We start from the raw sequence: 14,902 nt of genomic DNA, 5'->3' as shown, positions 1-14,902 counted from the left end.
TTTTGTCATTCTTGTTTTTCTGGTTTAAATATTTCTTGTTGTTTTTCTGGTTGTACTGTGCAGAAATCATTGTCATAACATCAACGTCAAATTTTCCTGCACTGAACAGATAGTTCTCACAACATTTATTGGTGATCTTTGGTACCCATACTGGTATGTACCAATTCTGATCAAATTTGAGCGACACTGTATAATTGCGGTATTTTTTGTGAGTCTGTCACCATTCCGGGGTCACAAACAACGTACAACGTTATCCAAAATCATGACAATGTTCCGTACTCTGACGTGCTTACTTTTTAGTCCCGGTCCATGTGTTACTCATTGTGCCATTGGATAATATTTTGCGCGTGGAACTAAAGGCTATTTATAACCCTATCAGAGCTCGTGTGTTATATACTGCAGAGTGTGGGACGGTTTCTGAGAGTGTGGGATCGATTTTTCCCACACCGTCGATCCCACACTCCCAGTAGCCAGGAATGTGAGAATGCTCTTTGTTCATCCCTTGAAAGAATGGAATGGAACAAATTATGATAAAATTTTATTGATGAAAAAGTGAATGTACATGTCATTGTCACTTCAATTTACACCACCCTATCATTGAAAAAAAGTTTGTTTTCTTTTAGTACAAGATCAATCTATTAGCGCTGATCAACAAAAGAAGGAAGGTGAGTACAGTTTCTGAAGTCAGAATCAAAAAGCCTTTTGAAATTGTTGGGAAGTGCTTTCCAAAGACATGAAGAACATCAGATATTTTGCAGATGCAGCATAGCATTGCAGCTGTTTTCTTTAGAAGGAGAAAATTCAACCCTAAATGATTGCTTATTAGAGTATTCTGAAATGCTCAATGGAATAATTAATTTCATGCATTGTAGTATCAGTGGAGTCTACATTGTGTAATTTCAATAATTTTGAAAACAGAACCCATAATTGGCCGTAGGTATGTAACACATAGAAATTTCCTGTATGGTCAATCAATTTGTCCAGAAGTTAGAATTATTGCTAATTGAGACAATGGCAGGCATTGTAATGTGCTAGATAGTTTGGTTATTGTGGAGATTATAATGGTGTTGATGATGATGATGAAGATGATGATGATGATGATGATGATGATGATGATGATAGTGGTGATGATGGTGGTGATGATAATGACGATGTTGATGATAATGATGATGGTGGTGGTGGTAATAAAAGACATGATCTTGTATTATTAACAAACTTTTTAAACTTTTCTATATTCCAGAAAATTCATTATTTTTTCAAGAAAGCCGAGATAGAATATAGCATTGTTCAGAGGATAACCAGGTTATTTAGGGTAAGACAACAGAAATAAATATTCAGAATAACTTGTATGTTTTGATTTTTTCGTCTGTTGTGAATACATATCAGTTGTTCCACCAATAAGTCATTCAGAATTTAGTTTATACCCTCTATAACATACTACCAGTCAACAGCAAATATGGATTTTGTCAAAACTGCTTTCAGCATTAGGCTACCCAGATTATTGTAGAGTAGTCAGAGCACAAAGCATGAATATGCAAACCTTATCTGCATTTCTCTCCAATAAGTTTCAAGAGAAATTGATGATCTTATTCATAAATTCTTTACATAATTATTAATCAGTCGTACATTTTGTCTCTGAATGTGTTTAAGCTGCCTTATATTTTTAGCTCTCAGTTAGCAGCAGATACACAAAGACAACAAAAACTACAGCCGCTGCAGTACAGAACAGTACAGTACAATACAGTACACTATTTACAGTACAGTACAGTACAGTACAGTGCAGTATTTACAGTACCATACAGTGCAGTGCTGAACAGTACAGTATTTACATTACAGTACAATGCAATATATTTGCCTGTTTCCTCAACAGTTGTCTGGTATAGATTCTGTAGTCAGACATACTACTGATAAGGAAACACTGCATTTCATATGCAAAATGATATCTACAAATATTTGAATCATATTTGTAGCATGTGCTCTACTGTTGTCTGGTCGTTTAGATGTTGAAATGTTTAATTACTTTATTACAGAGAGCATGTGCTTTGTACAGTGATGATCTAAAACTATGGATGTCCCAAATAGAATTCTGCAAAAAATGGGTAAGTGTTACATCATATCTGCAGAACAGGTAATGTTTAAAACTTGATGATTAAGTGATGGTTTTGAAATTTAAAATGAGTTGAAATTAATGTTAGACGCAGAGTTCATGCTTTAGGTTCTGGTATTCTTTCAAAGTCAATGTCACAATATTATGGTGTGTGTGAATCTCAGTGATTGTGACCCAGCTGTTATTTGCTATTAGTTTATTCATTACTCTAAGTAAATGCTTTGAAGTGGCCAGAAATTAAGGTAAACATTGCATGTTGAGCAATTTTTAAGTGTCTGCGCCCTCTATCAGATTACCATAGACAGGATTTTGGTAAATGTGTTCTGTATTTCCACCTTTATAGGAATCATCGGTTTAGAGGTGAAAATTCATTCATTACATGCATATTTCATTTCTGAGATTAATAGTACGGTAATGTTATAGCTTGACATACTCATTGTCTGTTTTTGAAACAGAATAGACGTATTGCACTCAGTAAGATATATACAAGATTGTTGAAAATACATAGCAATGTAGTAGGTAAGTGATCTTTTTTCTGTAGTTTGATGTTTTTCTATTAAATAGAGAGTAGTGACTTTGATTGGTAGTTTTTTATGTCCTTGTTTTTTTTTACATTTTTTTACTTGTATATGCATTTGTCAAGTCACGGTTACTCTACTTTGGATAGAGTAACCACGGTTACTCTACTTGGGGTACAGTAACCTTGGTCAAACTGAAGAATAATTTTACCTTAAAGGGTTTTACTATCTTCCAAGAATCTAGGGAAAACTTCCAAATTTGCCTTGCTGTGTTTTCCATCTGAAAATAATGTTGCTGCCAGCTTTGTTGACAAAATGTAGCAATGCTATCTTACGAATTGCTACAATTTATAGTCTACAACTGACTCAATACTACAGAAGAATTGTTGTGTAGATAAACTTGTCATATGTCTCTCCTTAAAGTAAAGTTCTAATTGCTAATGATCACTTTGAATATAGGATTTTTTGACTGGGAGTAACAATGGAAGAGTTCTGTGATGTTGGCAACAATCAACAGCATGCAACAACTTCACTTTTATAGTGATGTAAATGTATGGAACTTGGTCTTTCTAACTTGAGGACATAACCAAAATTATTTTGTTTCTTTATGGTCAATTTGATAATCTCCAATATAACAGCTTCTAGTTGCAGTGAGATTGTCATCACATTTGACCTTTATTTCTCAGATCCTTTAGAGTTGGACAGAACTCAGTGAGTACCGTCATATTGCAATGTGTAATGTTTTACTTCCTTCCTGTCAGGATTGTGGATCATGGCTGCCAAGTTTGAAATGGAAGACAACAACTCGCCTGACAATGCCAGAGGACTTCTGCTCCGGGGTTTAAGGTTCCATCCTGAATCACAACGACTCTGGGTCGAGGTAATTGTCAACTCCTTCTAAATTTACACATTTCATTTGTGAAAGTTGCATCATCCATTTTTGACACAAGTGTTTTATTGAGACTCTGTCAACTTAGTTTTATGTCAAATAAAAAAGGAAGTTAATGTTCATCACATTACCAAGGATTATGAACGAAAAAATCACAAGTTTTGGCTCTTGTAACACCAATTGAAATGTGTGAGCAGTGAATGCCATTGACAGCATGTCAGGTCTCAGAAATATTTTATTGAGACTGTCTATTAACTTAGTTTTTATGGCAAATAAGAAAAGTAATTAGTGCTTATTCCATTACCAAGGATTTGAAATAAACATCCCAAGTTTCTGATCTTTTAACACCAATCAGTTGAAATGGCTGAGCAGTGATTGCCAATGAGAGCATATCATATCCATATGAGTTCCTTCAGTTCAAGTAACATGTATCACTCCTTCAATGAAGTGATGCTATTTCATAACTATGTTTTGGCAGGGAATAATCTAGAATAACTATAATTGACAAAATCCAATCCTGAATATCAACAAAGCAAGGGATATTTGTCTTATGATCTTGTGTCCAGAAACTGATCTTGAAATAATAGTGGCACAGATCTTTTGTAATTAAATTGCAGCCCAAAGTGAAAACATATATATTTGTTTATATCTTTGAACAGTACTTCAGACTAGAACTGATGAATGCTGATAAGGTTGGTACAGCTTTATGTTCCTAATTTGTCGTTTGTCAGTGAGCTTACTCCCTTTGTCATAAATTTCAATGCATTCATTTGTGACAAGATACATGTAAACACGTGTGCATGTTGCTATACATTAACCCTGCCGGACAGTATCATTTCCCCATGTGCCGAGTCATCAAAAAGCAGTATAGAGCCAACTCTATAGTTAATTTTACCTACTTGGCAGAATATGTTATGGCAGGTTGAGTCAGTAAAAGTCAAATTTATGGTGTCTAGGTATTCAGGGGCCTTTAAATACATTTTGTATTCAAGTTTGTGTTAAAATTCAAAACATGGGACTTGTTTTGCATCACTGATTTTAACCAACTTGCCCTGAACTTAGCAGGACAAGGCTTTAATTTGGTGTATGTAGCAAAGACAATGCTGCTGTTGACAATTTGAAGCATTTGCATTTCATTTGTATTAACTTACTTCATGTTGTGCAGCTACGGAAAAGATGGAGTGTGTTACAGAAGGACAAGGTCAGTATTTCTTCTACAAATTCCATGATTCACAGTGTAAAATTTTTACAAGGTATTACTGATGTGTTAAGTTCAATCAAACTAGAAAGCCAAAATCTATAAAACTGGTTGGTGCTTAATTGCATGGTCATTTTATTGAAAGATATGCTTAGAGTTGTTGATCATTTCACAACCAAAAGTTGTATGACTCCTACTAGTTTTCAATAGAAAAATGCGATGTTCCTTCACTTTGTAAATCCTGTATATTTACTGATACAAGAAAACAGCTTGTCACAGGATGCTGCTTCAGAGAAAGAAAATTGTACTGCCAGAGATACTACTGTAGTATGTGCCTAGCCTTGAAAGTGAAAGACTTAAACTTTTACTCAAAGTATCCTCAATGAAACTTTCTACTATTCTCTCACTTAATCAAGAACAAAAATCAGGATTCACCATGCAAAGTTTAGTACTGGAGAAACAAGCTACTTAACATTTACCAATATTTGAAATTCAAAATGGCCACCATCCCTGTGTTAACTCTATGAGGGAAAATAAAATTTCTGATTCCAAAAAAACTGAGACATTGAAAAGTTTTCTTACCCCAGGGGTTCTGAAATGAGCACCCATAAGTGGTAGATCAGAAAAGAATTGTAAAAATTTGAGAGTCCAATTATCTGTGCCCGAGGTGCTAATGTGTACATCATGCAATCCATTTCAGACTAGTAGCATTGAACACACAGCAGTTGATGATGCACTGATGCAGGGTACAGCAGCCACGGTCGTTTACAAGAAAGCCATTGAGGCCATGCCAGGTATGGAAAAACTCATTTAATATTTGAAATATTTGTGCACATTCCAAACTGGAAACTGTAACTTACACTGGGTCTGATCTTGCCTCAAGAAAACTATCAGATATCATATTGGGTTCCCCGTAGCTTTGTGGAGCAAGTGTGCTCCCTTGGACAGTGTAAACTTTTAATGTGTTTAGCATTGAGCAAGAGTTCTTGAGTTTTGCCTGAACTGCATAAGATAACAATGTAGCATCATCAGCACACTTCATGTATCAATAAAATTAATCATAAATGGTGAATTGATAAAATGACATATAAAGATGATCAACACCCTAAACAGCCAAACTTGAGGAAGTTTTAACACATCTTCTGTACTGATACAAATCTATCAATGACAGTTTCCTTCCCTTCTCATATCAAAACATGAGCCTCCTGTATTTACAGAAAGGAAAAAAGTATGAATGCCTTTAGACTTGTGCACCACTTAATAGATATATTCAGTACACAGGTCTTCAAATTGTGTGGAATTATCTTTGCTCAGTATGTTAATTGTTGATTTTTTATCACAGTGACCTTACATATTCTGTTCATACATTTTCATTTTCTGTTAATGCAGACTGTTTTAATCCAATATTTTTTCATTTTCAGATGATATTGACTTCAGACTATCATTCCTCCCTGTTTGCAAAGACTTTGATTTTGTTCAAGGTATCATTGACACAATTTACAATGAGTAAGTCACATCTAGGATTTTTATGAAAACTGGCATCATATTAAATGTTTTTCTCAGAATTTTGTCACAAGTCACATGAATCAAGTAGAAATTGTGCAAATGTGTATTTGACACTATTACTTCAGCATGGCAAATTTGGTTCTAAGCTACTGTTTTCTATTCAAATTGTTCATCAGCTTTATTGCTTTAAAAAATGTTGTATCCCTGCACAGATAAAAGTCCGCTTTGCATCAAAGCAGCCTACTCTAAAAATCTGAACATTTCCAATATTTGAATTTCACTTTCTGTATTATAAGGATACAACAAGGGATTGATTCAGTATGAGAACTATAGGCTGTTTCTTTAGGAGAGGTTTTGAGCCAAAATATCATATGTGAGCCAAAAAAAAATACAGTGTAGGATTTCCAGGAATTTTACAACTCCACTTCACATATTAACACGATGCTAAATGTATATAACTAGCATGAATGAATGAGAAATTGGAAATGGATTGCTTCAGAAAGCATGTAATCACAAAGGTATTGCTGGTTAGATATGTCTACAAACTGTGATCCAAGATACAACAATACACAAAACTGATAATAAGTCATTATGATCAGATTTGCATACTTAAATAACCCTTGTTTATACATTTGCATAAATTAATGCTATTATGTTGTGCATCATGCATCAGATTTAGATACTTGAAAGATGTGTTTCAAGCTTGCTGTAATAGTTATTTTTGACAAAATCTGCCTGAATACATCATAGATTGACTTTCTCAAGAAATTGCAAGAAAATTCTACAGCATGCAGACGATGCAATATTATGTCATTCAATTTTTTTTCCAGTCTCAAAAAGGATCACCCAGAGAATGAGTTAACATGGAATGCCTTAGCCAGAAGACATCTAATGAATGAAGACAGTGTAGCTGCTGATGCCAAACACAGAGATCTGGATCCTGGTATGTAATTAGCTTCCCTTCAAAAAAATCCATATTCATGAACAATAACTAAGAAGAATTGATGTTGTTGCAGCGACAACAATTATTTGAACTGTTTACTAGTATTACCAATCTTACAGTAAAATAAAATCTTATTCAGTATACATTAGATACGCAAGATTGTGGCATGGCAGTCACAGTCAATGAGAGTTCATGGTCTTTTGCTTTCAGACTTGGCAGTGCTACAGCTTGAGCAAAAGTGTTTTGCTGTCTTTGAGAAAGCTGTGAAGCACCTACCAACCAGAAAGATGTGGACACTGTATGCTGAAACCTGTCTGGAAAGAGTGACCAGCAAAGAGGGACAGTCAGAACATCTATCAAATCAAGTGAGTACAGTATGATTCATAGACCTAGTTGGACCCTGTCATGAGCATACCGGTACTGTAGTCTAATGCAATCGGACACAAACATACTGGAAAATGTGGTGAAAGAGTTCAATTATGGGTTTCCGGCTGTTAGTCTTTATAATTTGTGATTGCACCTCTGTAAGAGCCACTGCAAAATTTCTTACCACTTGTACAGTGAGTGGTGAAGGAACAGTTTTGCACATTTTCACCTATGACTAATGGTATTGAAATAAACACAGTGGTGTGGGTTATTTTCCTGTCATACTAGAACTTTTGGAATTTTGTATAAAAGTTGAGTTTATTCCTGTGTAGTATACAATGCATTGTAAAACATGCCTGCATGTTTGGAATGTGATACAGTGACAGTATTCACTGTGTGATTGTTTCCAGCATGTTATCAGAGCTCTGAAAGTGCTGTCAAGTATTAAGTACCAGTTATCTGAAGAGCTTTATGAGAAATGGGTAAGTGAGTCGTGCTGCTCATCGTCAGAATCTGAATTTCCAGGGTTGCAGATAAGGTAGACTACAATGTAATAGACTTTGAATGCAGATCAGACATTTTAATCATTTTTGTTTCTGTTCTTTTTTTTTGTTTTGTTTGTTGGATATGGATCTTTATTGACCTGAAATAAAAAAAATAATAATAATAATAAATATTAATAATTGGTTTTGTAAATGGGAGTGCAAAATATGATCATTTCAAGGTTTTCCTCGCAATAAAAGAGGATGAATCCATCACAAATGGTCTCTTTATACCATTCATACTAACTGGTGTTTTAATGGATTATAAAGGAAAGTTTGCAAGTTTTCCACCCACACAGAAAGAGAGTTTCTCCATATTTTCCAAAAGCTTTAATTTTTATTATATCATACCAGTATATTGATGGTACAAATGCAGTGATTGAGACATTGAGACATGGTCGAGACATGAAAAGAACTCGATTGGCGATATACCATGGCTGGCATACGTGTGAGTTCTCAGCTTGAGCAAAATAATCCGTTTTTGACATTCCACGCCCAAGTTTCGATATACTGTCATGATATATGTAATAGCAACAAATCACACCCAGCGACGGTATTGTACCACTCGATTTTGACCAGTTCACTTCATATCGTGCATATGTTGTGAACAGGTCAAAATCTCGTGGTATACCGTCCCTGGGTGCGCTTTATTGCTTAAATGAAGCACTCTTTGAAATTCAGTGTATTGTGGAATAGCAATAATGTCAGGATTTTTCATTTTCCATACAAACAAAGTTGCTCTGAATCAATTCACCCTATTTTACTATATTTTTCAGTGAATTCACTAAAGAAAATTACAGTAAATACTCAAATGACCTGACAGAAGGCCTTAGTGTCTATTGCATGTCGAATTCAACTTGAAGATACTATGTATATATCAGTAGTTTTGAATCACCCAATAATACTTCCTAGTTATCCTCGCTAGTTGTAGCTCCATGTGTTTCCTCACCTTAGATATCTTTCAAGAATTTTATGAACCATGTGTTAGGTAAATGATTTCTATTTTCATCCATAGGTGAAGATGCTAATAAAAGTTGGCTTGATGGAGAAGGCCAAAGAAGTGGCCGAAATAGCCACAAATTCACATGTCAAATCGGTCACTCTTTGGCTACAAAGATTACAACTTGTCATCTATGGCATGCAACTAGGTCAGTGAAATATCTCTGATATTTTATAAACTTTTGAGACAAGTACAATACAAAAAGAGAGGACAGCATTTCTTAACCAACTTAGATATTACTTGCTCACTGATTTAACACTTCCATCATCCTTTCTGTTTCCTGTGTATTCTGTCAACATGTTTGTTAGCTTACATCCAAGTTTGAGCTAGATCCTACAGTCTACATTAAAAAAATACTCTGTCTGCACTTTTTTGAAGGAAATGAAGACGCCAAGGCTGAAGTGATGGATCTCTTTGATTATGCTGTGTCTCATGTCAAATCTAAGGTCAGAATTTTTTCTCTCATTCACCCTCTGAGTGGCTGATGTCAAAAGTAAGAATACATGTAGCTATGTATGACTGATTTTAGCATTGTATCAAAATGGGTTGTTGTGAGCCATCTCCTTGTTTTTCAGATGTTTTGATAACCTCAGCTCCTCTTCAAGCATTTCTAATCTGAACAATGCTGTTTTACTTCTGTTTTCCAGAGCCTAATCAGTAAAACTTTTAACTATTTTAACCCTTTGAGCGCTGTAATTTTCTCCCGCAAAAATTTTAGTGCAAAATTTTACCAATTTTCATGAATTTTTCTGTAATTTTTTGATAATTTTGGACCAAATGGACATCACCTTTCATTGGCTTCAGTTTTTTCTCAAGATTTTGGCAAAATCTGAAAAAATTGACTGGGTTTGATTTTATAAAGGGGACATAATAGACTTTTGCGCTCAAAGGGTTAATACTTTGAGATGGAGACTGATGTCAGTAATGAGTATTTTGTGACTTGCAAAAGCCCAATATAGTAATCATACTGGCAGATAGATGGAAATTATTCAAATTTCAAACATTACATATTTTACATGAATTTACTGTATGTCAGTATATTGGAGAAGTGAAATTAGCATTTGAAATTCACTTGACAACAAAAATGGACCATATTTTGAAATATGTGACAGGCTTTTTTGATAGCATGCTGACACAGCACCATAAGTCAAAGGGTGCTTTAGGCAGTGGAACAAGAAATCATAGTTGATGGACAGAACAAAAGTTCAAAAAATACCAAAAGTCACAACTACCTGCCTGATGTGATATTGTCAGCTGTTCCATATTGGTGTACAGAAATACTTTGTACACATTTTAACACAATATTCACCTGCAGAAGTTGTATCTGAATTTATTTCCTGTAGAATTCACTGCCACTGTGGGACCTAGGCCTCACCTGGTGTCTTGCGTGTAACCCCGCTGAAGTAGAGTCTGTCTTCGAGGTAAGAATTTTGAACTTTAAAGGGACATAAGCTGTAACTTGTGGCAAGTTTTTCAGTATTCTGCATCTGTATATCAACTACCGTGTCTGACCCTCATCCGTTTGTCATACTGAAATTTTGAGTATTCTTTTTTGTCAACACAGCTTGTATGTCTGTACTGATCATTGTTTATTGTTTACAAATGAATTCTAGTCCGGACTTGAATACAATTTTCAACAATAACAATGGACATTATACTCATATATGTTGTGTTGATATGCTAAGTACTTGGCATTAAATTAGTTTCGGGATTCAATGCAGAAAGTGTAGGGAAACCACAAAACAAAAGTTCTGGAAAAATAGCCAAAAGATACAGCTTATGGTGTTTTAACAGTTCTGCTTCATCTGGAAAAGTGACAAAAACATGAACAGTTCACATCATGTTGTGAAGATGATAATGAAAAACACATCATTATTCATGGACTTAGCTTCATGTAGTCATATGAAATACAATTCATACTAAAAAGGCATTTTCTTCACTATCCAAAAACATTCAGATAAAATTCAATTTCCAGGTCAAAATAGTGTGTCTGATCCCAGCATGTGGCAGACATTACTTTCAGAGTATGCATGGCTACATGTTGATCAAGTAATTGCCTAACATGGAGAGCTTCATTACGTTTTCTTTGCCCCCCAGTATTGTACATCATCCTCGTCACTTCATTTTTGTAACATCTAACCTGCAAAGATATTACTTACAGCCTGAAGTGAACCTATCATCCGCACATGATATTTCATCATACATTAAATCCTATCATGACTGTACTTCAGTGTAATGCTATATTTCGGTTTTGAAAATGGATTCTATGCTGTGTATAGTGAAGTATTTGCACTGACGACACCCTGCTTGCAACATTTGAAAAACGGATTTGCTGCCAGAGTTTATTTCTCAGCTGGCTAGGCATAGATTATACAGTAAAACAACAGATTAAATGAATGCATTTAGCATTGCAATAATTGTACAACTTTGTTTCAAGTTAAATGAATACAGATTAGTCTCACATGTAAATTTTTATTTGCACAGCAAGGGATAACTCAACACAAGCAGGTTGCGTCAGTCATAAAGGAAAGGTATCTGGAATGGGCAGCCTTCTCTGGTGGCATCAAGAAAGCTAGAGATATTTACAAGAGGTCAGTGAATTCTTCTATTCAGTGATTTCTGTTCAACACTTCAGCGCTTCATCTTATGCACTTCAAATACAAATCTATACCTATTGAAATGCTGTCACAAAAAGATATTTTCATATTAGTTTAATTGCTATATATCGGTCTTAATTACCTGAGCCAATTGTTCCAACTGCAGATTGTCCCAAAGAACACAATTCTCTTCAATAAAAACTATTTTTCTTCATGGCTGTAATTTTTGATAAGCAATTGTAATCACATCTGTCGTCAGTATGCCATATGCCTGTGTCCTTCACACATGTAGCCCGTGAACTTCAGCTGCTGGTCCATGTCTTTTTATTGAGAACTGCTCTTCATCATTATTCAGTAATGGTTTACTGAAGATGGATCTGCAAGCTTCCATCGTAGTTTTCTTCCTTCACTTTCAAGGTACATTTCAAACATGACATTGACATCAAATTTTACCAGTAGCCATGTTTTCCAGCTCAGCGTGTTGAATATAGATATATAGTGTCTGACAATGTTCAAGCTGATGTTGGCGTGTCTTTTGAACGTTGCCTGTAACATGCAATCACTGTCACTTTCAGGTTGGCATCAAAACATCCCAAAGACCTGAACTTTTTTAAGAAATACATATCATTAGAATGCTCTCTGGTAAGTTTATATTATATACCTGTATCAGTAGGTGCTGTAAGAATAATACCTTAAAAAATCTTGTTCACCAGCATGTCGAAAACCTAAATACTACTAGTATGTCCGTCTTATAATTTAAGAATGCCATGAGGAAGATACATTGAACAACCAACGCTCATTAAGATGCAGAAATACTGTTATGTATGTATTTTGATGTTTTTTATAACATTTTCCCATAACAACAAGTACAGTATCAGGCACACTGCCTCCTGTCACTTCAAACCCTGAACAAAGGGAAGACACAGCAATAAAACACATATTAACTATCAATGTCTTTCCATTCAGGCTGATCCAAAGATCAAGAAATTGAGATCTTGTTACGAAGAGGCATTGCGGGAATTTGGAGCTAAAACCCCAGGTATTGTATTTCTGGCACAACTAACATTCCTTCACAGCCTGTGTGTTTTACTCTGTCAGGCAACGCTGTATTGGATCAATCACAAAGTTGGTCTTGATTATGAGTGAAAGTAGTTTCATCTAAAACCTCCCTGATCTGTTCACTTATATATGCTGATGGTGAGGGATGCCACTAACCAAGGAGGTCAGAAATTTATGTCTGTGTTCTTTACTCTTTTGTCTTATAACCATCACTGATTTCTCAATCATGCAGCACTGACAAAAATTGTTTCAAAGAAAACGACTTGATCATTTTAAGGGAGTAGAAAGTTTGACCTTTAATTTACATGCCTCGTGAATGTTTTCAACACTGACTCTCAGCAGGTATGTAGAAATGGGCATTTCTCAATCTCAGAAACACCTGTTATTACTCATCTACCATAAAAAACAATAGAATGTTTTGTGCACTACAAATTCCATGATATTGACTTTTTCCATGCACCCAGAGCACAATACATTCTGCAGGTGCCTCTGTGCATCCACTTTTGGAAGGTTTCTGAAGAACCCATCATACTGTTACCTGAATATGTCTTGCACTCTGCATGTGTAGTTGCACGGGGTATCAGAAGCACTTCAAAGATATTCCATTTTTGCACTTTAAATCAGAAGAAAATACAGTGAAACCTGTCTAAACCAAACCCAGTCTAAACTGGAAACCTGTCTACACTGAACACCTTTTCTAGTCCCTTTCACATAGAATGCCATATTTAAGGAACCTCTATAAACCAAAACCTCTGTAAACCGAAGTTTTCTCATTCCCTTTGGTGTTTGGTTTAGACAGATTTTACTGTATGTGGACATTTCACAAAAATAATAACTGCTAGGCCAACTTTATGACCCAGTTATTTAATGTAAGATGAATAATGATAAGTTAACTACAAAAATATCGGAAAGGATAGACTCTGACATTAGGGCCAGGTATCTCAGTCTGCTTTGTGTCAGGTGATGCACTACAGTAGAGTCCTTACGCATCCTTTGCAGTACTTTCATAGTAACCTAATAATATAAATATTTCCTCTGTTTTGCATCCACAGATATATGGTTGTCTTATATAAAGCTAGAGATGACCCATCCAAAGGGCAAGACAGAAAACATCGGGAAAATTCACTGGAGAGCCATCAAGGAACTGAACAGTGAACTGACCGATGAATTCATGAACAGATACATACTGGCACAGACAGGACACTTGGAGTACAGGCTGTGAGAAGTGGCCACTTTCCAGATCATCAAAAAGCAACACAATTCATTGACTATTAAAAGCAACCAATCATTGACCTTTGTCACTTTCCAAACCATTAGAGCAACACAGTCATTGGCCATTGTTAGTTGTACAAGCCAGCGACACAGTGACTTGCCTTTATAGTCTATGTCTGAATTGCATTTATAGATATATTATATGAGCAAATCAGTACCATTATGGTAGGAATGAAAAGTTACCCATACCACTTGCATCGTAATTGAAATTGTAACATTTAAGACAGAGTTTATGAATAGCAGTCGGCCACTCTGATTACTGGTGTTGTTTTCAAGCATTAATGACATTGTATTTATGTATTTTTACAACTGCCAGTATAAAGACTTATATCTCTCAACAGATGTATATCTAAATAGTTAACTTTCCTTAATTATATGATGAGCCCGGATAAGTATTGCAGAGTAGGTCCTTGGAAACTTTAACCCTATACCACATCGCCAAAATAAACACCCAAGAATTGATAAAAGGAGGGTGATGAGACAGATGGCCTGTCATCTTTGCAAATATTCTGTGAGATCATGGTAATCGCAGGTCCATAGAACTAGAGTTGGTCATGTGGTTCTGTGCAAAATGACTTCTGTTGAGACTACCAAAGATAAAGAAAGCGCCATATTTCCAAATAGTTAATTTCTGTTGTTACTTAATAAACATTCATCTTCCAAACTTTTAGGACAGCCCTATCGTCTTACAACACATTTTGGCCGTTATTCAAAAATGTGAAAGGAGTGACCTGTCGCTTGATGTGAATAAAGTGTGACAGTCATGGTTCAAAATAGTCTTGTATATTTGTGTGTCTACATATCAGTAACCTTTACAAATTCAGTTTATGTAAACATTCACTGAAAACTGATTTCTGACATGTGTTTTGTTTTTCAGTATTCATTAAAGTTAATCTACAAATTGA

At 35.3% G+C, this 14,902-nt stretch overlaps 1 protein-coding gene across 1 annotated transcript in view; it reads left to right on the top strand.

The window, feature by feature from the left end:
• Nucleotides 1-14,902, top strand: part of LOC139151761 (U3 small nucleolar RNA-associated protein 6 homolog) — a 22,126-nt gene extending 7,224 nt beyond the window's left edge. The window contains exons 3-21 of the mRNA XM_070724740.1: nt 624-665; nt 1,241-1,312; nt 2,031-2,099; nt 2,563-2,626; nt 3,387-3,505; nt 4,174-4,206; nt 4,680-4,715; nt 5,413-5,506; nt 6,134-6,218; nt 7,049-7,161; nt 7,372-7,526; nt 7,938-8,009; nt 9,085-9,217; nt 9,448-9,515; nt 10,413-10,490; nt 11,554-11,660; nt 12,242-12,308; nt 12,633-12,705; nt 13,778-14,902. Of these exons, the coding sequence (XP_070580841.1) occupies nt 624-665; nt 1,241-1,312; nt 2,031-2,099; nt 2,563-2,626; nt 3,387-3,505; nt 4,174-4,206; nt 4,680-4,715; nt 5,413-5,506; nt 6,134-6,218; nt 7,049-7,161; nt 7,372-7,526; nt 7,938-8,009; nt 9,085-9,217; nt 9,448-9,515; nt 10,413-10,490; nt 11,554-11,660; nt 12,242-12,308; nt 12,633-12,705; nt 13,778-13,947 (1,650 nt within the window). The 3' untranslated portion in view covers nt 13,948-14,902. The remainder of the gene's footprint in view (nt 1-623; nt 666-1,240; nt 1,313-2,030; nt 2,100-2,562; nt 2,627-3,386; nt 3,506-4,173; nt 4,207-4,679; nt 4,716-5,412; nt 5,507-6,133; nt 6,219-7,048; nt 7,162-7,371; nt 7,527-7,937; nt 8,010-9,084; nt 9,218-9,447; nt 9,516-10,412; nt 10,491-11,553; nt 11,661-12,241; nt 12,309-12,632; nt 12,706-13,777) is intronic.

This window comes from Ptychodera flava, chromosome 15, assembly GCF_041260155.1.
Source record: "Ptychodera flava strain L36383 chromosome 15, AS_Pfla_20210202, whole genome shotgun sequence".
NCBI classification, from domain to species: domain Eukaryota; kingdom Metazoa; phylum Hemichordata; class Enteropneusta; family Ptychoderidae; genus Ptychodera; species Ptychodera flava.
The sequence above is the reverse complement of the archived record's forward strand: the minus strand, read 5'-3'. Positions and strand labels throughout refer to the sequence as shown.